The sequence below is a fragment of the Podarcis pityusensis genome, assembly GCF_964106645.2.
Source record: "Podarcis pityusensis genome assembly, chromosome: 6".
In the NCBI taxonomy this organism is placed as follows: domain Eukaryota; kingdom Metazoa; phylum Chordata; class Lepidosauria; order Squamata; family Lacertidae; genus Podarcis; species Podarcis pityusensis.
Genome location: NC_138030.1, coordinates 51320977 through 51347294, shown reverse-complemented (window position 1 = coordinate 51347294; position 26318 = coordinate 51320977). Strand labels below are relative to the sequence as shown.

At 40.3% G+C, this 26318-nt stretch overlaps 2 protein-coding genes across 19 annotated transcripts; one reads left to right on the top strand and one right to left on the bottom strand.

The window, feature by feature from the left end:
• Positions 1-714: 714 nt before the first annotated feature.
• Positions 715-18360, bottom strand: ARMH1 (armadillo like helical domain containing 1). Of its 18 annotated transcripts, none has more exons than XM_081009478.1 (14): positions 18089-18330; positions 17722-17772; positions 14043-14069; positions 13217-13438; positions 12734-12802; positions 11883-12049; positions 10093-10289; positions 8945-9029; positions 7913-8035; positions 6889-6961; positions 5726-5855; positions 4639-4716; positions 3070-3184; positions 715-1159 (listed from the first exon to the last, which is right to left on the bottom strand). In XM_081009478.1, the coding sequence occupies exons 4-14, from the start codon at positions 13420-13422 to the stop codon at positions 1095-1097; spliced, it is 1308 nt and encodes a 435-aa protein (XP_080865604.1). In that variant the 5' UTR covers positions 13423-13438; positions 14043-14069; positions 17722-17772; positions 18089-18330; the 3' UTR covers positions 715-1094. The 18 variants fall into 18 exon arrangements, with proteins under 18 accessions (XP_080865604.1, XP_080865605.1, XP_080865606.1 ...); XM_081009479.1 differs by having other exon boundaries at positions 17722-17769; XM_081009480.1 differs by lacking the exons at positions 14043-14069; positions 18089-18330 and adding an exon at positions 18337-18360.
• Positions 18361-18362: 2 nt separating this feature from the next.
• On the top strand, positions 18363-23187 carry TMEM53 (transmembrane protein 53). Its single transcript, XM_081009553.1, has 3 exons — positions 18363-18535; positions 18941-19053; positions 20222-23187. The coding sequence occupies exons 1-3, from the start codon at positions 18472-18474 to the stop codon at positions 20876-20878; spliced, it is 834 nt and encodes a 277-aa protein (XP_080865679.1). The 5' UTR covers positions 18363-18471; the 3' UTR covers positions 20879-23187.
• The last annotated feature ends 3131 nt before the right edge of the window (positions 23188-26318 follow it).

Here is a 26318-nt window from a genome sequence, read left to right as displayed (position 1 = left end):
AAGTGGCTAAGGAGATGCTAATGGCATAGCATGCTTTCCAAGAGAAGAGAGCTAGGAGTTGGGAAACAACTGATATGAAGTTTCAACATTTTATCTCCATCTCTATGAAGTAGATAGGCCTGATCTGTAAGCATACATACTATCCATTGTGCTAAATTACACTTCAGGAAAAGAGCAGCCAAATCCTATACAAAACCGCATCTGAAATCAATGGGCTTAAGCATACAATTGCTCCTTAATTTCTCTTAAAGAGCTGTATTACTTCAAAAATCCCTTTATATATCTGTAAAGCTATGAAGTATTCAAGAGAGTGTTTATATTATATTGCTGAATGCATAACAAGAGAAGCCATTGCTGCTTTCCCAGTAGCGCTGCTAGAGAATGGCAGTTTCTGTTTTTGGCTTGCAAATCATGTAAATGTTTTGCCTTTAATAATATTTCTCAAGAAAAGAACATTGGGTCTTAATGGTAGACTTCTGGATGCTCTACTACATTAGGGTTCAGTCTGTCTGCACAAAAATAAGTTGGCAAGGGGATTTAGAGTTCACGGTGTAAGAGCAGAGCAGCCTGCTAGATAAGGCCAAGCATTCTGTTCTCACAATGGCTAACCAGATGCCCATGTATCTTCTGTATGTTCATTTATTTCAGTTTCAGTTGAACCTGCAAATTGGAGTGAAGTCTTGTGTCTGGTATGTATGATCACAGAGACTTAAATTTAGTTGTTCAGTACTGTTTTTATTTATTACATAGATATCCTGTCTCCTCCTCAGAACTCAAAGTGGCTGTACAAGGGATTATTCCTTATTTTCATAAGTATGACACAAATTAGTCTATGGTTATGTTGTTGCAAAGGCAGCTGTTGAAGAACAACTAGAGCAATTGATGTGTCTGGTGGTTGATAACCAAACTAAGTAGATTTCAGATTTGAGAAAAGGGAGGGGGACAGGGACTCAAAGTCGCCTGTCATAAGGCACTTGGAGCTTTGCATCTTTTTCTCATGGGGATGGGTAGTAGGGCCTGAAACAGAATGCATGAAAAAAATAGATGAAAATGAACAACAGCCCAATAAATGAGGACAATTGAGAGGTCACTAACTAAAGCAGCAACTCTCTATTTTGAGACGGCTGTTCCTGTTCATCTTCTGCAGTTGAGTTTCTCTCTGAGGGAGGAAAAAGAGTTCAAGAAATATAACTCAGTTCATTACTTCAGTACCAAGTATGGTAGCTTATTTTTTAAATACAGTGGTATCTTGGTTCCCAAAAAACTTAGTTGATGAACAAATCAGCTCCCAAATGCCGCAAACCTGGAAGTAAGTGTTCTGGTTTGCAAATGTTTTTTGGAAGCTGAACATCCGTTTTGGCTGTCGGCATTGTTTCCAGGGCCAATGAGAAGCCGTGCCTTGGTTTTTGAATGTTTTGGAAGTCGAACGGACTTCCAGAATGGATTGAGTTCGGGAACTAAGGTACCACTGTGCTGTTATACAAACAAGATACAGTAGTACCTCGGGTTACGAACTTATTTTGTTCTGGAGGTCTGTTCTTAACCCGAAACTGTTCTTAACCTGAGGTGCTCTTTCGCTAATGGGGCCTCCCGCTGCTGCTGCACCATCGCTGCGTGATTTCCATTTTCATCCTGGGGCAAAGTTCTCAACCTGAGGTACTATTACCGGGTTAGTGGAGTTTGTAACCCAAAGTGTTTGTAACCTGAAGCATTTGTAACCCAAGGTAGCACTGTATTTACTTAAAGTACTGGTAAGCTGCCTTTTATCTATCTATCTATTCTATTTATTATTTGTACCCCGCCCATCTGGCTGGGTTTCCCCAGCCACTCTGGGCGGCTTCCATAGAAACCAAAAAACACTAAAATATCACACATTAAAAACTTCCCTGAACAGGGCTGCCTTAAGATGTCTTCTGAATGTCAGGTAGTTGTTTATCGCTTTGACATCTGATGGCAGGGCGTTCCACAGGGTTAGGGTCCCTGTAACTTGGCTTCTCGCAATGAGGGAACCGCCAGAAGGCCCTCGGCACTGGACCTCAGCGTCCGGGCAGAACAATGGGGCTGGAGACGCTCCTTCAGGTATACTGGGCCGAGGCCGTTTAGGGCTTTAAAGGTCAACACCACCACTTTGAATTGTGCTCGGAAACGTACTGGGAGCCAATGTAGGTCTTTCAAGACCGGTGTTATGTGGTCTCGGCGGCCGCCCCCAGTCACCAGTCTAGCTGCCGCATTCTGGATTAGTTGTAGTTTCAGAGTCACCTTCAAAGGTAGCCCCACGTAGAGCACATTGCAGTAGTCCAAGCGGGAGATAACTAGAGCATGCACCACTCTGGCAAGACAGTCCGCAGGCAGGTAGGGTCTCAGCCTGCGTACCAGGTGGAGTTGGTAGACAGCTGCCCTGGATATAGAATTGACCTGCGCCTCCATGGACAGCTGTGAGTCCAAAATGACTCCCAGGCTGCGCACCTGGTCCTTCAGGGGCACAGTTACCCTATTCAGGACCAGGGAGTCCTCCACACCAGCCCGCCCCCTGTCCACCAAAAACAGTACTTCTGTCTTGTCAGGATTCAACTTCAATCCATTAGCCGCCATCCATCCTCCAACCGCCTCCAGGCTAAGCATCCTCACATGGCAGTTTCCATAAAATAAAATGCAGTATGCACAAGCGAAGCCGTAAAGATTATAAATGTATAATACAGGGGTGGCTAACATTTTTTGCTTGAGAGCCACATTGAGGCTTTGCCAGCCCTCACAGGGTTGCATGCCAACATGCACATCACTCTCAAGAGTAGACACAGTACTTTTTTTCTTGTCATCTAACTAGCATTTCTCTCTACAGATTTCATATGTAATTTCTGTCCCCTCTGGATTTGTTGAATTAACATAAGACCCTTCTTGTTTATACTGTTGTGAACTAATTTGTCCCATTTCATATTTTTGTACTTATTCACAACCTGCCTACACAATATGTCATCCCATTATTTCCCTTCCCTCCCCCCCTTTTTTTTAGCATTAAGGAGGTATCTACATATTCCAAAGTTATTTTGTCCACTACTGTGCCCAACATACCTGGAATATCCATTTTTGCCTGAGCCAAAATATATTCCGGAATATTGACTATATTGGTGGCCAGGATAACAGCCTGCACAGCATCCATATTCAGGTACAAGTTTGTAGCATCTTGCTAGAGGGAAGAAAGGTAAGACAGGCACTTTATTGAAAAGCAGGAACTTTCCAAGGTTCAGGGCTGGAAATAAATGGAGGGCAATTCCTGATGGTTCATTGGCCTCTCTTCCTTGAAACAAGGGCCACTCTAATGGAGTTGTCTCTACATGTCTTTTCACTCAAAGGCTAGGATGACTGTATCTGAACAGTGAACTTCTTGGAATTTTTTAATTAGCTAAAGGACTAATGGCTGCCTGGCTTTTGATTGAAATTGGATATTTGGAAAATTTAGAAGAAAGATGAATGGGCCTACTCTGTAATAGTTCACCATCTTTTTAAAATGCTCTCTCCAGAAAGGCACACCTGATGACAATTTTATTATCATTTTGCCACCAGGGAATATCATTTTTATTCTTTGACATAGGGGGCAGCTTTAATTATATTGTTGCAGTTGCTCAATCTGGACTTTAGTGCTGCTGTACTAATGCCTTGTGTTTTAATGTTTAGAAAAATAAAAAATATTTATTGTAAATAGTTTTGAGACTTCGTATAAAACATCATTCAATAATTGTAGGTGGTTGGTTATTATAACCTTCATAAGCAGCTATGAAGACAGAGGCTGTATTAGAATTAGCTTTACTAGTAAATCCACACTTTAAAATATGCAGGCTTCCCAAATTAATTTCTTTCAAAATCTGCCAATCCAATGTTCAGACCAACTTTTACAGAAATGGAGAAATATGGTTGAATATGTTTACTTAGGAATGGAAAAGCAAAAATTGCTAGGAAGATGAATCACAGTACGGAAAGAAGGCTGGAATATTGCATCGGATGGTGTTGTGGTTTAAAGAGGCAAGTTAAGTATTTTAGGCCTCTGCTTGATTATTTTCTTCATTCTCAGACTTTTTTGGTTAATCTGTCATAAGCAAATTGGAAAGCCTCATCACCATAGTCATATGCTGGAGGCAGCAGTGTTACTCTGCAATTACTCTGGCAGATGATGTTCTTGGCCTTATTCTGAAAAAAAGGTCTAGAGCTGTGCTTTCCCTCTACTGTGCCACTTTCTATGTTCCTCCTCTTCAAGATTGTTATTAATTTAAATACTGCTTAATGCTCTTAAAATAGGTTTCTAAGTGGTTTAAGATAAGAGGATAAGAGAAACCTGGTAAACAGAAAGCAGCTTTTACAATGGCAGAAGTAGTAAGAAGATACCACTACCCTTTCTGAACTCTGGCTCTCTTAAAGCATTCATTTGAATTTAACAGTTACTGAAGATCTTGTCTACACTGGCTATGCCACAGAAGATAGTGATTCTTACTATAGTTGCTGGGGGAAGACAAGACTTCTAAACAATTCAGAAAAGTGGTTTGGGATTTCAGGTGTTTTGTCTTAAATCTCACTGTTGCTTTTGGCAAATAAAACATCTTATATCTGAGTCCCATAACCTTAGTACAGAGGCTAGACAAGACATACCATAAAGAGCTCGAACAATTTTTCTCCCATGGCACTCCGGGTTTGATTCTCCACCACTATGAACATCCTTACAAAATGCTGCAGGGGGATACAATTTAATTCATAGGGAAAATAAGAATAATCCTTGGGTTGTATCTAACTCTGCTTTTCTGTTTGTGCAGCAGACCTCTGCTTGAGTTAACATAACTTCTCCCTCCTCTCCAGCCCATGATGCATCCTCCAGACTCCAGAGGGTTGGGTATACTCTGGAGCAAATTTTGAATGCAGAGAGGTGAGGAAACAGGACTCCATTGCACAAGTGAAACTTAGCTTGTACAGTCAAACCTCAGTTGTCGAACGTTTGGCTTCCGAAATGTCTGACAATCGAGGTGCGGCTTCTGATTGGTTGCAGGAGCTTTCTGCACTCAAGCGGAAGCTACGTTGGATGTTTGGCTTCTGAAAAACGTTAGAAAACCGGAGCATTTACTTCTGGGTTTTCGGAGTTTGGTAGTCAAAACATTCCAAAACAGGTGTTCGGGATCCGATGTTTGACTGTATAATGTTGGATGCAGCCCTTTGTAAGCTACAGGAGTATAAAACTCTGCAATCTAATATTTACTATCCAGGTTTCATTAGTATTTATTGTTCTGGTCTTCATCACTCAGAATCTTTAGTGGGGGGCTGCCGTTATCCCTTTCCAAAGCTCTAGCCTCAACCATAATTTCCCAGCACAACTGAGACTTTAAAAGTTCTCTAGTAGTATTAGTTTATTAATTACCCGCCCTTCACCCTATGATCCCAGGGCATTAAAATACATTAGAAACAGTTTTAAAATACTTCTGTATATTTTGGCTTAAATATACAGGCAGTTTCTGCTCCCATGCTTCCAACATCTACAAGCCATGCATGTTAAATTCTAAGAAACCCTTACTTACTCCTGTCATAGTCTGATCTTTGTATTCTTTAGTGCTTAATCCACTGACTAACGTTTTATCTCATCCAATCCATCCATTCCACCCACCGAAACAACCCCTTCAGTTAGAGAGCTTTGAAAAAGTGACAATAGACATCTACGCCCAGTTCCCTCCTTTTCAACAAAGTCACTTGCCTCTAGGGTAATGCTGGCCTGCCTCTGGCAATTAGTGTGATCTTTGTTGCCCATGGCACACATGAGACCATGCACCACTCTCAAGAAGACCAGCTCCTCAGCTACATCTCTGGAGTCTTGGGCCAGAATTCTGCAAAGTTGAGTGTTTGAAGAGTGGGATAAAAATGTTTTCAATAAACAGATAAGAGAGGGGGAAGGGGGTTTAAGAGCAGAGGGAGCATCCCACTAATTTACAAGCCAGAGAGATCTAGGTTGTTCTGTGCCCTTTACCAACTGGTTGACAGTGAGACATCCAATAGTAATAGGAGACATCAAATAGGTTCAGCTTTCCTGTTGCACTGTTGGATTTCTGCAACAGTTGTTAAAGGCACACGCTGCCAAGAAAATAAGCTGACTGGGCAAATCTGTTGTATTGAATGAGTTGTTATGGTGCTAAGCATAGTAAGGTGGATGGTGACATGAATTTGGCTAAGCAGCAAATACTTCGTCTAGTGCTGAAGGTGATAACCGTAAAATGATTAGAGAGGAGCTATCTATTCAGAGGATATTTTATGTATAGCTCCATTGATAACCTGACTATTCTAGCTCATGTTATAAACTCTGAAAGGTAAGAAGATAGTGGCTGGATTATATAGGTATTCTAGTTCTGAATGTGTTTTAAGGGACTGGATGTGATGTTGGCTGTCTAATGTTGCATCAAGAAGCAGGAGGCATGGATTCAACTTCAACCCTTGAAAGCCATTTTGTAGTAATGTCTGGATGGGGGTGGGGAGGGTTTCAAATAGATATGCTTGGTTACTTGCTGGCCTTGGGCAATGCAAGTCACTCTTAGCCAGTGTGCTATGTTAAGAGACTAAAATTGCTAATTTGAGGTTCTTGGAACAAAATGCAGCAAGTAGATATCATAGTATGATTAAAACATATAGTTAACACCATCAATTAAAAATATATAAAAACAGTGCCCTACTGCCTCCATCTGAGTAGCAGGTGAAGTGGGTGTATATAATCTGCCAGCCTGGACTGTGGACTGGTGGCTGTTTTCACACAGTAAGTGAGGTGTTTTCTAGTTTGCATCTGTGGCCTACCCAAAACTGGGCTAAGCGTGTTTCACAGTTTGCCTCTGTGTTGGCAGCTGGTTCCAGTAACCCATCATAATCTCTTACCCAATGGCTTTGGCAGCGGCAGCTTGCTGAATATATGCTGGCAAGGACTCCATCAGGTGTAATGTACCAGCTTCTGTATGTAGGAAACAATGTAGGAGTCAGGTACTGTGTCTCATAGCTGCCCCAAAGCTTTGCTTTTGACCTAAAACACTGTCCAGAAAGAACTGAATTGCACAGAAAATTCATTCAGTACCTATCCAGCAGCACAGTTTAACTTAGGCTAGCACCAGCTAATTGCTGTTTCACACGCCATGCATAAATTTGATTCCTTGATGGTAAGCAGGGAATGTTGGTTTGGGTCTGCTTTGAAAGATGTCAGTGTTTGCCTGCAGCCCTCCCTGCTCCAGTTTCTCAGACTGGTGATTGAGATGAATTTCTGTTCTATCACAATGGGTTCTCATTCCATACCCCTACAGTCCCGCTCTGAGCAAACTTGGAACTTGATAGAGGTTTTCAGGTATGAATGAGGAAAGAGGTTGGGCCCCATGATAAAAGAAAAGGAACAGAGGATGGACTTTAGTTGTTAAAATATATGCCTTCCCTTCTCAACACATGAAGAATATTAATGCTACAGTAAGTGTGTGTTCACAATACTGCCTTAGAGAGCAGTGAAGTTGTTTTTTCAGTGCATTTCATAGCTCTTGCACCCCAAGCTGTTTACATCTGCACAGCTTCAATTTGTTCCTTTTTCTATACGCACCAGAGAATGTTGACAGGCAGGAATATCTTTACCCTATGCAGAGATGTTCATACAAGGGTGGAGACAAATTGGGAACAGCTTAATAACTCCAATCGGTGTGAAGCTTTTTTGAGAAACAATGCACCAAACAGTAGTATGAAGTACAGTAAACATGCATTTTGGCTAACATCTTGTGAACACAAAAACTGGAAATGCAGTGAGTGCACAGTAAACGAGAATGTGAACACAGCTTTAGACTAATATACTCTAGAGATAAGGAAGGAGATGTAGAAGTGGGGAACATCTTCATAAGTGGGTCCAAATGGCAGCATTTGTGGATCTCACCTTCCAGGATTCTGGCTTGCATTTTGGCAGTCTCCTGTCTTGATGGCTTTAGCAATGCAACCAGTCCTTTTAGCAAAGCTGGCCGCACATCATATGCCATAAGGTCCTTGATTAGTTGAATCGCTAGAAGAAGGAAGATACTAAAGTGGGTGCTTTGTCACAGAGTAATAGTAGTAAGGTAGCTCCTGTTGCACAGAGCAAGCCTCAGTTTTTCTTGGGGAATAATTTGCCTACACAAAGCCTAAAAGGTGGTTCAACTATGTCCAGTCTTTGTTAATCATTTGTTCTAGTGTGTTTACCAGTTACTGGGAATCATAGGCGGGGAGAGCACAGGTCCTGTTTTTGGGCTTTCCATAGGCTGCTGGCTGCCACTGAGAATGGAATACTGGACTAGATGGGCCACTGGCCTTATCCAGCAGGTCCTTCTTACGTTTATATGGCATTTATAGGACAAAGAACACTCAATTTTTTTTGAAGTGGGTTTGTTAATGCACTAGGCAATATAGCACGTTAATTGTGCAGTTCTCAAGTTCCTAAAGACTTCAATCCCTCCGTAAAGGCACCGTCTGTTGGTTCTTTCATAAAATGCGTAGACTAGTTTAAAAAAAAATTGGTAGCACTAACCACACAGCTTAACTGTATGGAATGAATGCCAGTGAGTCACCTGCTTTGAAGACATGTTTATGCTACTTGGGAATTTGAAAGTTATCTGTTTTGAAGCAAATATAGCATTAAAAAAGAAAATTGTGATAGCTTCCATGCAAATTAGAACACACACTGGATTCACCCAGCTTTGGCACCAGCCAAAGACCAGTATGCCTTGTAAGTAGGCTACCTTGTGCTGTACCTTACATAAAATTTGCTTTTTCATGAATGCCTTAGTTATTAGGGTTCTTCCCTTCCTATAGACATTTGGCTCACTGGTGCATTATTTTAAAACTGATTTTCAATTTCAGTATGTGGTAGTCACCTGAACTCAACGATTTGAGGGTTGGCTTCAAAAGTGGAGGTGAGTGCATAGAGTCATCTTACCCTCATATTGCACTTCCAGGTGCAGAGAACGGAGCACACTAAGCACTGAGTCCACAATACTTGGATGGGCATCTCCCACAATTGTCTGCCAAAGTAAACGAGCAAGAGAAGAATATTTGAGACCCCGTCTTAGTATGCTTTAATACAGAACAAGCATGAAAAATATAGGTCACAATCAAGAGATCACAAGGAAGAGCTGGGCTACCCAAATCTTCAGCATGATCAAGCAGACAAAAGATTATATTTTGACCTGGTGATGCAAATCCCTTTTAGGAGCACGTCAGACGATATTTTAGCATATACATGAAACACTCTGAGGGGAGACAATTCATTTTGTAAGAATGTAAAAGGAAGATTGCTGTAACTGATTGAAGTTCCCTGTTGCAAATTAAAGCTGTGCTGATATAAACAACGTGGGGTGCAAGAGCTGTAAAATGAACAAAAAAACAACTTCTCTAATGCAGTAATGTGAACTCTCACCCAGGTGAGATCAGACAACATGCTGCAATGAACCATAAAGATGCAAGGGCAGTATTTAGGGAGACCACTCTTTCTTCATGGATCTGTTATACCAATCAGTTTTATAAGTGCATTAATTAGAAATAATCATTAGCCAGAATGGTTAAGGGAGGTGTCAGTAAGTTCTATGTGTCCCTAAACTTCTAGATCTAGCCATAATTGGGGTGGTGTGTTCTACAGCTGACAGTTCTTAGCTAAAAAAACCACATATTTTCAGGGGTACTATTTCAGATTTTAGACATGGGGGCAGAATAGGATTTCAGTAATTTTTTAAAAGAAACTCCCAATTACAATTACGGTACAAACATTGTTTTTTAAGGCAATGTATTTGGGTTACTTATATCTCCATTACTTATAGTTCAATTATCAAACTCAGGTCAGATCTGTTAGCCTTTCTTGCCTAATATAGTTGGTTCCTTTGGCATGGTATTTGGCACTTAGATCCATTTAACTGTTAATAGCAATATATATGTGCAGTTTGTAGACCCTGCACTGGCTAGAAACACAGATGCCCCTGAGGAAAAAATGCATGTTGTCTGTAACAGATGATGGGAAGAAGTTCCATATAGTGGATGAAACAAAGATTGCAACCCCATGCCTCCCCCCCCCTCCATCTTGTTGTTGCTCACCTGTATTGTCCTCAATGTTTGTAGGGACAGTTGCTGGGCTTTTGGAGAGGTGCACTTTAGAAGAGCAATCAGCCCTTTGTACACTTGATTCTGGTATTTGGGGTTGCCATGGCCTAAAGCATCCAGAAGAATCTGTACTTGCTCTTGACTCTCTTCTGACTTGCAGGTCGCAAAAAACTCAGCAATTGATCGTACACCTATAAAGGAAAAAAGCTTTCTGAACACGCAAGCTAGAAAGTGTCAGCTAAGCAGCCCCATGTTTTAGCTTGTATTTAAATAATATGGAAGTTTTAATACAAGTATTTTGTAAGTAACAAAGGACACCCTTATTATACATTGATAAATATGCAGAATACCATTGGCAGGCAGTCACTCTAATAGTGAACATGATTGTAGCCAATTGCTATTTGCTATTCTTAAAATGTGTGTGATTTATGTAAAGACACACTTAACATCACATCTATTTAATCACTAAATGGGTTTCTCAAATGGTATCATGTATGGAAAATTTTGGATCAATGTACAGGGCTATCTTCAAGTAAATCTTGTTTTCCATATACCTTCAGAGTCTACAACTGAAAACAAAGTGGAGTGAAGCCATTGCACCTCACACTAGCTAAAATATGCAATGGTTTTCAGACTTTGAGTTTTCAAGTATTTGCCCATTTATGTAAAAATTCTGTAGACTTTAGGGCAAATGAATAAATAAATAATAAATTATTCAGTTGATTTAATCCCTGTTTCAATCAGTCCTTGTTTTTGAAATTGTGCTGGTCTAAGGTTACAATTGTTAAACATGCACTTTGTATTCTTGGGATTAAGCCAAATTGGACTCAGTGGGATTCACTTCTGAGTAAACACAAGACTGTGTGTGTGTGTGTGTGTGTGAGAGAGAGAGAGAGAGAGAGAGAGAGAAGAGAGAGAGAGAGAGAGAGAGCGCCTCTCTCTTATATATGGCTTGCAGCAAGTAGGAAGTGGGAGCTTAGGGAACAGGACTATTAAGATTTAGGAGGAAAGCCACTGTAAGCTGTTTTGAGCCAGTGGGATAATGCAGAATATAAATCCAATCTAATCAATATAGTTCAAGCTCACACAACTAGTTATGGGCAGCAATGACTGGCTCTGAATTTGGGTGCAGCTTCAGATTTGCATGAAAAGCCATATTCAACCAGTTAAATGAGATTCATTGAGCACTCCTATGTGAATGCACATCCAGATGCAAAATCTGCATCCCCATTTACAGTGTCCTTTTCACATACAGCTTTCCCTTGCTGGACTGGGATGGACATATATCACACTCATCCATTTCAGTTGAGCAATGCAGTAAACAAGCATCCACTGTCACTTTATGGGAGATACTAAAAAAAGTTTATATTCCCTCCCAGCTGAATTTATTTGCGTTCAACTCCCCATACACTAATTTTTAATACTGTAGTTAAAACACTTCATCCTACTCTACCCAAGAAAGGAAACTTTACAGAGTTATTAATATGCTGATGTTTCAGAGATCTATTCATCTTCTACAGGTAGAAATATCCTGGCTGCTATATACTGCAATGAAAGGAAAACACTACAAAGTAAGATCCTTGTGAGAATCAAATGTTTCCATGCCCTTTTATTGATGAACTTGTGACAGGTGAGATACTGAAGAAGAAAGCAACTCTTTTCTATCAGCAGTATTCACTGGGGTGGAAAGAATAAGCTGAGCTCTATGGGGAAAACCCTGAGGCCAGAAAACCACTTCACTTAAATATCTGGCAGTACATCTCATTTGTCACAATCTACCTTACCATAGCTTTCACAAATAATCTCTTTGAACTTCCTGCCAGATCTTGCTACTAACTGAAGAAGCTTTATGGACTCCCTTTTGTCCTCCTCTTTCAGTTGGTTGAGCCCAAGTATTTCCAGCAATGTGAGGATACCACCAACTTCCAGGAATTCAATAATGTATCGCTGGCTGAAAAAATGTGGAGAAGAAAGCAACAGATCTAAAGTCTATTTGCATCAAGATTGCATAATATGATTTCAGTTATTATTTAACACTTATTAACAGTTAAGTTTCTTTTCGTAGGCAAAGTAATTGGCAGCTCCACTGCTTCTCTTCCTAAACACCACTTTAGTAACCCCTTTACTAAAGCAGCAGAGCTGCCAAGGGAAAGACTTTGCACTTCAGTCATTCACTAAATAGTGTTCCATTCTTTACAGGAATGCAAGCTGATGAACTAAAGCAATTCCAGTTTTCTTACAGGGGAAGAAAACTTTGACCACATTTTCCATATACAGAACTGGGCATAGGTATTCCCAAATCCAACACTTACAACCTGGTATCTCAGCCAAGGAGATTATAGGAATGCTTCATCTAAGAACATTCCCTATGGTTGTTGCTGGAGTAGTTTTTATTCCTGAAGCCATGCCAGTGTGCAAGTTGCATGATTTCATGTTTGATAAAATGGTTATTTAGGCAGCAGACAAAGAAGCATCAAGCCACAGAAAACAGAGCTTTTTATATTTGCCAATCTCTTTGATAATACGATTACATTTTCCCAAACACCACGTTCTCATTACCTCTTTCACACCAACATAATGTGCTAAAAACCTCAGGATCCTATCTAAATATAGAAATGGTACATTTTTTACTCACCCACTTGCAGCTGATAGGAAGATCCCAATGGACTTCAATTGTTGCTCTAGGCACGTTCCATACATGTAACTATTGTGAGTTTGTGAAGGCTTTAAATTAAATACATTCTGGCATACTAAACCTCAGCTGAATCTGATTTTCTCCCTACCCACCTCAGCCCTTTTGCAGGAGTTCATACTTTATTTAGAGGAATGACATGTCTGAAGTAGCACTTGCAAGGTCTGTCTGTGAACTTAAGACATTGGGCAATATTGCAGGAAAAGTCAAGAGTCCAGGATTATTAAATTCTGCTACCATAACTGGAGCACAATTGCCCTAAAAATAGCAAAAGTTGGTGCAATTTATACTAATAACTCGTATAAAAATAAATATAATTTATCAAACCAATATGTAGCCAATTCTGGTAATTTTAATGGAGAAATTATTGCTTTCTTTTTTGGCTCTTGTTACACTTTAACAAGAGATCTCCAAGGAAGAGGATACGTCAACCTGAGCCAAGCAGTTAGACGGGCGAGAAACAAACTGGCTCCTTGAGAGAATTCTATTTCCAGTTCTGGACCTGTCTTGCCTTGGTTGGTTAGCATAAAATTTTCTAGAATGTGCCTTCGAGCAATTTTGCCAGCACTGTCCCATTCCTGTAGAAAACTTATTAATCTGCTGATGGCTGCCTGCTCCTTTATGGAAGTCATGACTGGTTGTGTCCTTCTGTTGAGAAGAGAAGAGAACCTTAGACCTATGCATTTGTGAGATCAGAGAATACACCAGCCCCATCTACTTTGACCAGGCATAGGCAAACTCAGCCCTCCAAATGTTTCAGGAGTACAACTCCCATTATCCCTAGCTAACAGGACCAGTGGTCAGGGATGATGGGAGTTGTAGTCTCAAAACATCTGGAAGGCCGAGTTTGCCTATGCCTGACTTTGACACACCTTGCATCTCACATTAAAATAGTAATTTAAAGGAAGTCACCATGCTTGTTTTAAACCATAGTTTGAACCATATTAAAGCCTAGTTTGTTTTGTCAAGGTACTAACAAGTCTTTCAGTAATGTAGGCTTAACAAGCAGTGTCATTCTGTAGTTACCAAATTTTGGATTTGGTGAAGTGGCTAATTAAAATGGATTCTGTAGGTCGGTCTGAAAGGCAAAAACTCAAAACAGACATCTTGGAAGTTATGTCAGCCCCACTAATCTTATTTATCCTATAGACAACACATGAAACTCAAATTTGATTCACATACAAAAATTTGAGGGGTAACATTTACAGAATTGCTATGATAAAGGCAACATTAAATATAAAGAAGAGCTTACCTATCTCATTTTTTTTCTTTACAGCCCCTTCAAAAATGTATAAAGAAGCAGTGCTGAGACATGCATAGGAATCCATCAGGGAATTAACAACCTGTGGTTTGCAGGAGCTTTTGTCCTTGGCAGAGTATTTTCAGCATAGGAGAGAAGGTTCTAAATAAATCAATTTTCCTCAAATAGTTGTGATTGAAAGTGTTATTAGCCATAACAAATGTTAGCACTGACAAGGGAACAGCTGTAGCAGCCTTTCAGAGGAAGAGGTGAAACATGAGTCTCATTCACTTGATTTACAGAATATTTGTGAAATCTTACTCGTGAGCCTTGTAGCTGATATTTGCGTTTTGGCAGAAGTTGTTTTTCATCTTGGGACATTCACTATAAATTATAGCTCCATATTGTGCACCTGTGTCCTCTACACTGATCTAGTTAAAAGAACTTTCCAACTGAAACAATTGCTAGTTTGATTCTAAATTAACATCTCCATATTTTTATGGGGGCATATATTCCCTCCTTTTTCTAGGAAGCAATGAGTCCTTTGACTGCTAAAGATAAATCTTCATCTACTTGGCTGCAGCACTTGATACACAGGAGTCAGTCACAGGGGAGATGGCTGCATGGCCACATCATGTTCTTATTTGAAGATTCAATGACACCACCTACTGTGAATATGTTTACCTTTATTCACAAAGAGATTCAGGCTTCCAACAAAGGAAAATGCATTTTTAAAGGCACAGCCACAGAGAAACTCTCAAAAGGTATTATATGTTCCACATCTATCTTCTGCAATCCAGACACATAGGGACTTCAGCCCACAATTGCCTTCTGGATTGAGTTGGAAAAGATTGAGACTGGCACAAGTTTGCCATCTGCACAGATAGGTTCTGGATGTCAGTGAGGTAAAAACATATCTGTTCAAGTGCTGAACTCAGAACATGAGAAATCTGCCATGTGTACATATTGTTAAATGACAAAAGCACTTAATTCTGTAGAAAGTGTTTTCAAGAGCTCTCTCTCTCACCAGCCTTTTTATTTGTAGACATTTTAATTAGTGTACAAGGATATCTTGAGCCACAAATAGAAACTGCCTATTTATCCAAGATGCCAATTGGGTATACATTTGAGTGCTGCCAACACAGCTGCTATGGAGGATTTTAAAAAAGGAAGAGGGAAGACATCTGAGGTAACCTTTCTTTCCATTTCTACCATATGAAGTCAGGGATATAATGCTGCCAGGTTTTAAGTCTATCTTTAGAAAGAAAAACCTGCCACAGTACCTGAGTACGGTAATTGGGTATCCCTTTGTTTTCCATCTTCCAATATTTGTTTTCTGGCACTTGTACCAAACTAATGAAATCACAAAACTCAGCAGCATAGCAATCCAATGTGAAATCCAGAACAGGAAGCCCACCATGCTTAATTGGCTAATGCATAGTAAATCTAGCAATCCTTGGCTTCTTGCCTTGCCATATAATATTTTTGCCAAGCTGTTAACCACTTTAATAGAACCATAAGCACAATCTGAAACAGATCTAACACTTTAGGAAACACTGCCATTTTAGTGTTGCAGTACATCCCTTAAGAGAGACCTTAACAGCCATTCAAAATATGTACAGCATCCTTAATGTTGAACAGTATAAAAGCAAAACTTCCATTCTTTAGGTCTTGAAGCTTATTTGTAATCTGGAGCCTTAAACATTGCCACTGACCCCACGCATTTTCTTTCAATGCAAAATACTATTTCTTTTTTTACCTTGGGTGTTAAAGGGCTGGATTTAACTAAGCAATGGGACTTTCCTTCCTCCCCTCCCCTGTGCACCCCATCCCCACAAATTAGCTTGGGGAGGTGCCAGGAGAACGCCCAGAACAGCATGGAGAGGAGAGGTATTTCCATCAGGCAACCAAAAATGTTTGTGCTGACGGAACTTTTGTTTTAGCATGACTTTGAATTCCTTCCACTGTTCCGATTTGTCTAAGGTGATTTAAAGGTTGAATAATACTGTACATTCTTAGGTTATTGAGCAGAGCAGGCAAGAACTGCAGCAGGTTCTTCAAAAACTACCTAGTATTGTCTGCAGGAAGAGCAAACCTGTTTAATCTCTTTCAGAGCAATGGCTACGGACCCCTCACAGAAAAGCAACATGATTTAATGCTCCTTCTCAGTCCAAAGGCCCATACAAAACGTTAACTGAAATTCATTTTATTTGAAAGCCTTTTAAGGCAATCTTTTTCAAGCAATCCAATGTACTGTCCATATCCAGAGAAAAATGATTAGGATTTTCGGCATTTCATGAAACTGAATGATATTCACAACCTGATTATGGGTCATAATCACAGCATTTGATTCATTTAAAGCATAAGGCTTTCGCAAAGAATCTTAGGAACTGTATTCACTTAAGGGTAAGCTCCAGTTTCCATGGTTCTTTGGGAGAAACCATGGCTGTTAAAGTGGTATAAATATGCTTTAAATATAGGGCGTGTAAATGTATAAGAGTATAATTAATCCTTCCACTGAGAAATATAGTAAACATTTTCACATCTAATATATGAACAGAATTGCCCCAAGGGGCAAAATGCTTTTGGATAACTACTAATATCACCTCCCTACATATATCAGGAGTTTCAACCTTGGGCACCTCAGTATATTGTTAAACAATGGAGTTAAATGTGGTACAAGTTCTTCTGAGAAGTGCTCACAGAATTCTAATGGAAAACTACCAGTCCTTTTTAAGCTTTTATATATTCTTTAGTATCAGAAAACAGAAACTTCTAAACACTCAGAATATTGATTATGTTACCCGGCTCCCATCTTTAGTGAAGGAGCCTGTCCCAGTAGTATCTTTTGCAATTTGTTAATTTCTAACAACTTAAGCTTTTAAAATTCCTCCACCTTAAAAATATTTCTTATGGGCTTGGTCATATATATCATGTCTCAAAAAGTTATTAAAATTTGTGGGTTTTTCCTATTTCTCATGAGATGTCAAGTTTATAAAGATCCTGGAGGTGTTAATAAATACACATAATCACTAACTATCTATTATATAAACTAAAGATCCAATAGACAGAGTGATCCAACCATGTAGTGGAGTCCAATCTCAGTTTCTCCAACGCTCTATGGAAGCAGAAGTGTACAATCAATATGCCTGATGAATTGTAGGACATAAAGTAAAAAGCACATACGTACTTTAGCCAAAGGACAGTAACTTCTTCATATATCAAGTGGCCTAGTTACCTAATTAAAATCATTTTAGAAGATATCCCGTTGATTTCTCTGTGTTTTCACATCTGGTACACACAATGTTAAAATCTTTCCCAGTAACTAAGGCTGCAATCATAATTTCACTTACCTGGCAGTAAGCTCCGTTGAATTCAATGAACTTACTCTTAAGTAGGAATGGTTGGGAATGCGTTCTAACTCTTCTTCCCTGAAAGAACTAATTATATTACAGTACTCCCCAAAGGAGATCCTTTCTGCCTGGTATTAGAATCATCTTAACCCATTCAAAAATAGCCATAATGAAAACAACCCAACCTAGAATCCTTCATAGTGATGTGCTCGGCAAAAACAATATACTGTAGGCTCTAGAACCTAAAATTTAGATAAGCTGTGAGCTAAAAATTGTTGTCCATTGTAGTTCAGATTTGTGATGAGTTTCCTGCAGAAAGACATTAAGGTTCAACTCACCAAGTGTCTGAACTACTCCATCATGCAGTTGTTAAAGTCACAGGAATCCTGCTAGGAAAACAAAACAAAACAAAACAAAACAAATGATAACCCTGCCAGGGCAAACATAAACAACAAAATGCAAAACTTCTTTGCATCCCCAGAAATATGTTTTTGCGGAGTGGGGTGGGGCTTCTTTTCTCCCACCCTGATTTTCTGCTGGAGCTCAGCTTTGGAATTTGAGATGCAGAATAAACGATTAATGCAGCAAAGTGTCCAGTGCCTTTCTCTCCTCGTTCAGAGACCCAGGCCTGAATTCTAGCTTCTCAGTTCGTGGTCTCTGCCCACCACCCTCTCAGTCTCGAAGCCTTCGCAATTCCCTACACACCCCTCGTTCTGCTCTTGCCATATACAGACTGCTCTAGCCTCCACTGCTCCTTCTTTCCTGGGCTGCTTCAAAACTTCCAGCGGGGACCCACTGGCAAACCTGTCAACGAAGAAGCCCAGCTCGGGTTTGTTTTGTTTTTGACGAAAACGGGCAGTGTGTGTGTGTATATATTTATTTATACTGTATATGCAAAGGGGTGGCTGCTCGGTTGCTAAGGCCGCTGCGTTGCTAAGCAGCATCCCGGTTACCGGCGAAGTGGGGGTCACGGAGCGGCCGCGCGCGCTCTCGCCTGCTCCTCCTGATTCGTCAGGCGAGTCGAAGAGGGCGGGCATTTCCGGCGGGGCTGAGGCGGAAGCGGCAGTTCTGAGGTAGCCGCCGTAGGGATGGGGTCCAAGGAGTTGGGGTTCGTAGTGGAGCTGCCCCCGACCCCGCGGGAGAGAAATGCTGGTGAGTGTGCGAGGGTTTGGGAGGCTTCGCTGGTACGGCCCTCGCGGAGCGGCCGGTGGAGAGGAAAAGGAAGGTCCGACCGACGTGCTGAAGGTGGAAACTGGAGATAGGCGAGGGCTGTCTTCGTGGGGTCGGGTTGTTTTTTTAAGAGTTTGATTTTAGGCCGCGTTCCCTTTGGCTTGGCCCCGAAATCTGCTTCCATTGCCGAGGTGCTTCGCCTTTGGAAGTAGGAATTAATCGCAAATAAGCGGCGCGCACGCGCACATCTTACCCAGGAATCTCCTGACAAGTGCAGGGATGATCTGCGGAGGCGGCTGCAACCCCCAAAAGTTTGCGTGTCTGATGGCACAGTAGTCCTTTCGTTAAGACTAAAGCAGACTTTTAATCTTCCTTTCTTTTTTTCAGAGTCCGGTGCTGCAAAGAGAAGTAAAGGCAATCTGCCCGTGGTGATACTGCTTGGGTGGGCTGGCTGCAAGGATAGGTACCTGCAGAAGTACAGCACCATCTACCTTCAGGAGGTGAGTAGTGAACTTACTTGACTGCAGTTATTGCAGTGTTCTTCAGAGAAAGAACAATTTGTGGCCAATCCAGAAATACATGAAGAACACTTGGATGGATTGTACTCTGGGTGGCATGTGGCACACCTGAACATTGTGTATAAAAGTGAAAATTCTAGGGTGAGAATTTCCTGACCTGATCATTCCCAGGACTTGCGTAGAGTAGACTCTAGTGCCAAGCGAAAATGTTTGTCTTCAACCAGGCGTTTGGCTGATTAACATTCTATGGCTTTTAAAATGTGTTTGTAGGAGAGGGGTTTATTGGTTTGTTTTTGTTTTATTGTGTATTTTGTATTTTTCTGTTGTGAACTGCCCTGCGATCTTCAGATGAAGGGTGGTATACAAATTACATACATACATAATAAGTCGCAGAGAGTAGCTTGACTGATTTCAAAGTTGAATTTTCTATATGGCCTGATTGAAATCTTTTTCAACTCTTTTATGTTAACGGAAAGCTTGGGAATATTTGAAGTGTTTAGTTTTGGTAGCAACTTTAGCTTTAGAAGTTTGCTTGGCATCCTCTTTAAAATGTATTCTAGGGGACATTCAAAAGCCTACTATTTTGTGTTTATTGCATAGCTATTCAAAGATTCTGAAAATTAACAGGTCCTGTCTGATCACTTGATTTCTTTCCAATGATAGATGTTTTATACTGAAATGTGGTTCCCTTGTTAAAGGCAGGGAGACTGAGCAGTTGTCTCTCTCTCCCTGCTGTTATAGCCATTTTGGCTATAATGGATTCCTTTCCACTTTCTTGCTCAAACACTGGTATAAAACACGCTATAAGCATGTCAGCTGACAAGTATGGGATTTGTGACTGGAGTTAATATTTTTTTGGATGAGTCACTGACTTGAAATGAAAGAGCTTCATTTGCCCATCACTGTAGTCCACTGCAGATCATTTAGTTTGTTACTCAGTCCTCAGGACTCACCCTTTGCGATAACCTAACATGTACCTAATTGCTAGTCTATATAGGAGTATTGCTTTTAAGATGTTTCCATTTCCTGGAGTGAAAATTGAGAGCAATTCTCAAATATGCAGTATATGAATATTTCTCTTGGCACACCTTGTCCAATTCTTGTTCTTTTTACTGTATGGCACACACTAAAACTTGTGTATTCCTCACAGGGATGTGTAGTGATCCGCTATACGGCTCCTTGGAGATTGGTTTTCTTTTCAGAATCCTTGGGTATAAATTCCTTGCAGAACTTGGCAAAGAAGCTGCTGGAGCTCCTCTTTGACTACAAAGTAGAGACGAAGCCCCTGCTCTTTCATGTCTTCAGCAATGGAGGTGTCATGCTGTACCGCTACATTGTGGAGCTTCTTCACACTCACCAGCAGTTCCAGCATCTAAGGGTGGTGGGTACTGTGTTTGACAGTGCTCCTGGCAGGAAGAATCTGCGGGGTGCGCTTGGTGCCCTCTCAGTTGTCCTATCGTCATACAATGTATGTGTTAAGTATGCCCTTTTACTGACATTTGCAGTTCTGGTGGTGACATGGCGGATGGTACTGTATCCTGTGACCCGCTTTGTACATGAGAGCCACTATGATGCCATGTCGAAGCAACTCTCTAGATGGCCTGAGCTATACCTCTACTCCAAGGCGGATTCTGTTATTCAAGCAAGTGATGTGGAGAATATGATAGAGGCTCGGAAGCAGCATCAGGTCCTTGTTAAGGCTGTGGACTTTGTGGACACTGATCATGTCAGCCACCTGCGAGCATATCCCACCTTATACACAACTCATTGCACCTCCTTTATGTACAATTGCATTGGGAGCACTTAGGCTCACTTGGTGGCTGATGTGAAGGTATTAGTATCTGCCTGTTCTCCCACTAATATTATACTCTAAACTGTTCATCATTGCTTTTGATAAAATTCTGTTGCTGCCTCTCACTAATGAAAGCCAAAGTATTTCTCAGAACCTGAATGTCTGAAATTGTCATATAGCTGAGTAGCAGAGAGTGCGACTGTAGGATAAATATGAGCAAACCCACACTGATGCGTTTTGCAATATATTCATTCTTCTTGACTTTGGCTCATGGGCTTTGGAAAGTACTCTAATAGGCTGTGTGTTATCTGTGCATTTAAACATGCACACTTCTGAGCTAAGAAAAACGAAATTCTGCAACTTTTATTTAAGTATACACATTTGCATACACTCATTTGGTATACAGTGGACCCTCTGGATACGAACTTAATTCGTTCTGGGGGGTCCTTATGTACCCCGAAAAGTCCGCAACATGAGGCGCCACTTCTGTGCACACGCACAGTGCGATAGAGCACTTCTGCGCATCATGAAGTGCGTAGAGCATCTTTGTGCATGCACGCGCAGCGAAACCCGGAAGTATACACTTCTGGGTTTGCTGCGTTTGCAACCCAAAAGTTACGTTACCCGAAGGTAACGTAACCCAAGGGTCCACTGTATTTTATGCTGCTTCTCCTGATCATGAGGAGCAAGGACCTGTACTGGGTGCTGAAGCCCGTCCCTAACTATTTGAAATATTATATAGCTTCCTGTTTGGTTTCTGAGATTTTAGTAAGCACCAGCTCTCAAATGTACCTGTGGCTGATATTAAATTTTGTGTTTTGATGTATGTAGAATTTAAATGTAAAACCCTGCTGATGTTCATTTCATCTTTCCATTAACTTCTTCCACCTTTTCAAGGTTTCACCTTGTGAAGCAAAATCAGTTCCTTTCTGTGCTACTGTATACAACTCTGCAGTTAGTTGATCCGCCACCATCTCTAGGCTGCTTTTCTCTCTCTTATACTTGTCTTGTGGCCAAGTACTTTTTAGCTGAGGACAGGAGGAGGCTTCTTGTGAGTTAAAGCAAGGCTAGTGACTCCATATATATATATATATATATCCATATATATAGCTCCAACTAATCTATAGACTATAACACAGAATTAAAAGGACATATCTAAAGTTGTGCATATCTCTTTTCTGGATCTGTCTTCTGCATTGCATTTATGAAATCACACTCTTTTATTCCATATTGATCCAGGAAAACCTGCTATAACTTTGGTAACAGTACGGAGGAGGGGTGGTGAAGCATTCTTTGCTGTCTTGTCTTGTGAGTACAGAGGTGGCTAGAAAGTTTTCTAGTATCTAATCCATTATACATTAACTTGATCATGTGTCCATTGTAGAAATGCTTAAAACAGTGAAGGTTATTGACTGAAGTTCTAGCCAAGCTGCTGTAGCTAATTACTATTTTTCAAATGGGTGGATTTACCTATCTTGGTGTCAGTTTCCATGTGTCCCCCCTATCAATGGGTCAATAGCTCAGGGTATTTTGCCCCCAGTTCATAACTGTGTACTGGGGGAAATAACTGGAGAGGAAAACATGTTGCTGTTTGATATGTGCTAAAGTGTTTAAGATGATAACAAGCTAGGTGACTCAGAAATAATAGGCGACTAGATCTAAACCTTTAGTGAGACTCCTGAAGAATAAAGGTTTTAAAGCCTTAAATATAAATAGTCCCTCAGTTGCCCTAGCTGCAGATGTGCTATTAGGAGATTTTAAGGCTTCTCTCAAATAGATTTTACAGGTAGTGCATTTATACTTTATCTGTTAATAACAAAAACCCTATATTGCCACCTTTGTTGAATGCAATTCATTTTACTGCTGCTTTCCCACAATATTGTCACAGGGTGGAAGAACTGAGCTGTTTGCACACCTATAGAAAAAGAGACTGAAATCTAATTCCAGGAATCAGTCTGTAGCCTTTAATTAAAAATAGGGCTTTCTAATGTTTGCAGATGCATTTATGCTGAATAATACAAAATGGGCATCATGGTGTTGTGTTTTAATGTCTTATTCTTTCTGATACACTGGGTGTCAGATTTGGACTTCAACCAGATGGACTTTAGTTCATGTGCTTACAGAGCAAACCAGTTCATTTTTTGCCCTGAAATAGGAGTTAAGTCCTGTTGAAGTTACTAAGACAAATGTGTGTAGGATTGTAGCCTCAACTGTGAAAATCTCTGTGTAACTTTGGGCCAGTCACAACATTTTTGTCTAACCTACCTCACAGGGTTGTTGTGAGGACGGAATAAGATAACTTATGAAGATCTTGCTAAATTGTATTATGGGACAAATTGTGCTGTGTTGCAGAGATATTTGGGCTGGATCATTTTATATGATACATAATGGGTGTGTCCTACTTTTTTGTTATTATCGAGCCTATGGTGGTCTGTGCTGTTTGCACTGACGGTTGCTTTCACTTGAACTTCTGCGAGCTTCCCACAGCTTGAGTGAGTTTGTTTAAATTTAAACATTTATATTCCACTTTTCATTTTCCAAAGGATAGCAATAAAAAACCTTGAAAATATCACAGTGAATAAAAACAAAAACCAAATCAGATAGCAGCAGGCTATCTTCTAGACTGACTAAAACTGAAAGCAGCACTGATAAAAACAAAATGCTACGTAAGCAGCAATTAAACTAATTACTGCAAAGGTTGTTGTTGTTTAGTTATTCCATTAGTTTGTTGTTTTATAAAAAAGGCATCTCAAAGGAACTTAACAAGAATATAAAATATCAACATATAATATAAAAATAAAAAGAAGCTGCAAAAAGAAAACCCCCCTAAAGTTCTCATTCACAAATACAATAAAAAGGATAAATCTTGTTTACCTAACTAAAAGATGAGCACTACAGTGGAGGCTAAATTCATACACAAGTATTATCTCGAAAACTCGAAAGCCTATGGAAATAAAAATGTCTCAGCTGGGTTCCTAAAAACTGACAATGATGGTGCCAAGTGTTTCCCTGAGGAGTTAATAACACAAACAGGACTTCTGAAAAAAATAATATTGTGTTGCTACTCTCCTCACCACCCCATCACCCCAGGTGTGTCATCTGTGAAATTGACTAAAATGGATTAGTAACTTGCAATAATCTTTGGCTTTTAGTGGTGGCCTTTGTGTAGGTTCTACCACCTGAGACCAGAAGTAAGGGCTCTGAATGGCTGCTTAAGGATGCTGGTGGAGATGTTGGCTTTAGGTCCGGGTTTCCCTCCCTGATAAAAATCCTTTTTTCTTTGTAGAAGGAATTTCTCCAGCTGTTGTAGCATAGATTTTTGGGAGTAAAGTATGACTTGCTGCTCTCTAGTGGTTCTAAGTCAAAACAGCAAAAGTGTCAGGATTCCTTTTTTTATAGCACCAGAGTGCCCTTTGATTAAACTATTAAGCTTTTTCATAACAGCAGCTAAGCTTCATTTGCTCATCTAGCAGTTGCATTGTTTCTCCTTTGCATTTGAACTATTTTGACTTGCACAGATAATAAAGCAGTCATTTATCAGCAATGTAGGAAGAGAATTGTTTGTACACTTAAGAAGAGGAAAGTCCATATTCAGTTTTTCTGCCCAGTATTTTGTCTCTAGGTATACTTCAGTGGAGTATATGACAATCATAATTTTCATCGCAGATGGATCAGTTTAGAAGCTGATATTTGATGTCATCTTATTGATCAGTCATATTTTTCAACACCAGTACATATGTTCACAAGGACTTTTAGCTACCCAATGGAACTTCACTCTTCTCTCTCCTGAAGATTTGCGGGTATCCCCAGAATAGACTTAGAGGTTGTGCAGGAGAGTAGAAGGCAGGGAAATTTCATTGCACAGCTAAAAGTCCTTGCAGAACTGTTTAGTTGTACAGATTGCCTATATGCACAATATCTTTGTCAGACTCTAAAAAGATAAAATATATGTCAGTCTGTGTAAATGGGAGTGGTACTCTGCACCTGGTGCAGTAAATGCTAGGTTTGTGCACTGAAGACTAGGTACGATTTGGACTCTGCTTTGGAAAATAGGCTGATGCAGTTTGGATTACTTTGGAAGAGAGCAACTTCACATTGTGTGTGCAACTGAACCCCATTTAGGGAAATTCATTTCGTGTTTCCTCATTTGCCTGTTATATCAATTTGTTGTTATAAAGCTGAGGAAAAAACCTTGTACTGGTGTGGGAGAGGCATTCAGTCGTAAGAAGCAGGAAGGTATTGGAGCAGCAATTAAAGCAGGGGTGCAGGACACTTATCCCTCTAGATGTTGCTGAACTATAACTGTTGGCCCCAGCAAGCATGGACAATGGCCAAAGGTTCCCCACACCTGTGTTAAAGCTGGAAAATAATTACATTCTTACACAATGAGCGTTATATAGAACTGGAAACACACACAGGGGGAAATTAAACAGTCAATGTAGTCTTGATTCTTGTTTTCAGGAGCTGAATGAAATTCTGAGGATGAAATAAGCATCAACTAAGGGATTGGTTCTACTGGATAGAATCCAGAAGGGACCTACAAGTGATTAAATCATCTAAATGTTTCCCGTATTTCCCTCTGCTGAAAACAAAGCATTTCAGAGCCAGTTCCTTGCCTATATTTCTGCCTGTACCATTAAGATCTGCCTTTATTGAGTTGCAGTTTCAAATGTTGGATAGTCATTACCACAATATTCCATACGCAGATAGACTATGTATATGCGGGCAATCACAATTAGAAGATACTCATTTTTAAATGTTATATTGCCCCTTACACACAGACCCAAGGAGTCACTTTCTAAAATCCTTGTTTGTTCAAGGAAGCAGTCTTCCCCTGATGGAGTGGGTTCACTGGTTACTGAGTGACTGCAATGCATTAGTGACTCATAAAGTGGCCCTTTTTGTGTTGGCGGCAAGGAAAATTAGGAAGAAAGAATCGGACAAAATAGCTGTGAACTGTAATGGGGATTCAGAGGTCTAAATCTGTGTAGTAGCAGAGTGCTCCCTGATTATAGTCTTGCTAGGAATTGATGGTTCTGTTTGTTTTAGCAGATGCCTTGATTTATATTTTGTATTTGAAATTGCCTTTGTTCCCATGTTTTTGTCATGGCCTTTGGCTAGCACAATAAACCTACAGAACTGAGGAAAGAGCTTAGGAAGATCTTAATGCAGCACCTTTATGCTGTCCACTTGTTCCTCTTCCCTTGCCCCCAAACCTAGCAGTGGTTGCTGTACTGGGTTTATATAGCACCTGAATTGTGTGAAACACCTGAAGGGACATGTTATGTTGGGGGATAGTAGCCCCAGAGAAATGTGCTTCAAGAGATCATATCACTCATAACGCTATTTCCTAAACCCTGAATGTGAAGGCAGAAAAGGGCAACCAAAATGATCAGGGATGAGGAAAGACTAAAATGTTTGGGACTTCTGTGCTTTTTTGTTTTTGTTTTTTAAA

What these genes read in the sequence shown, in the direction of transcription:
- ARMH1 (XM_081009480.1), bottom strand. Translation starts at nt 13,422, where the DNA reads ATGACTTCCATAAAGGAGCAGGCAGCCATCAGCAGATTAATAAGTTTT. An exon ending in GCCGCTGCCAAAGCCATTGG is followed by an intron (nt 5,856 to 6,888) that starts GTAAGAGATTAT and finishes TCAACTTTGCAG; the next exon opens with AATTCTGGCCCAAGACTCCA. An exon ending in AGGCCAGCATTACCCTAGAG is followed by an intron (nt 4,717 to 5,725) that starts GCAAGTGACTTT and finishes ATCCCCCTGCAG; the next exon opens with CATTTTGTAAGGATGTTCAT.
- TMEM53 (XM_081009553.1), top strand. Translation starts at nt 18,472, where the DNA reads ATGGGGTCCAAGGAGTTGGGGTTCGTAGTGGAGCTGCCCCCGACCCCG. An exon ending in CCCGCGGGAGAGAAATGCTG is followed by an intron (nt 18,536 to 18,940) that starts GTGAGTGTGCGA and finishes TCTTTTTTTCAG; the next exon opens with AGTCCGGTGCTGCAAAGAGA. An exon ending in GCACCATCTACCTTCAGGAG is followed by an intron (nt 19,054 to 20,221) that starts GTGAGTAGTGAA and finishes TATTCCTCACAG; the next exon opens with GGATGTGTAGTGATCCGCTA.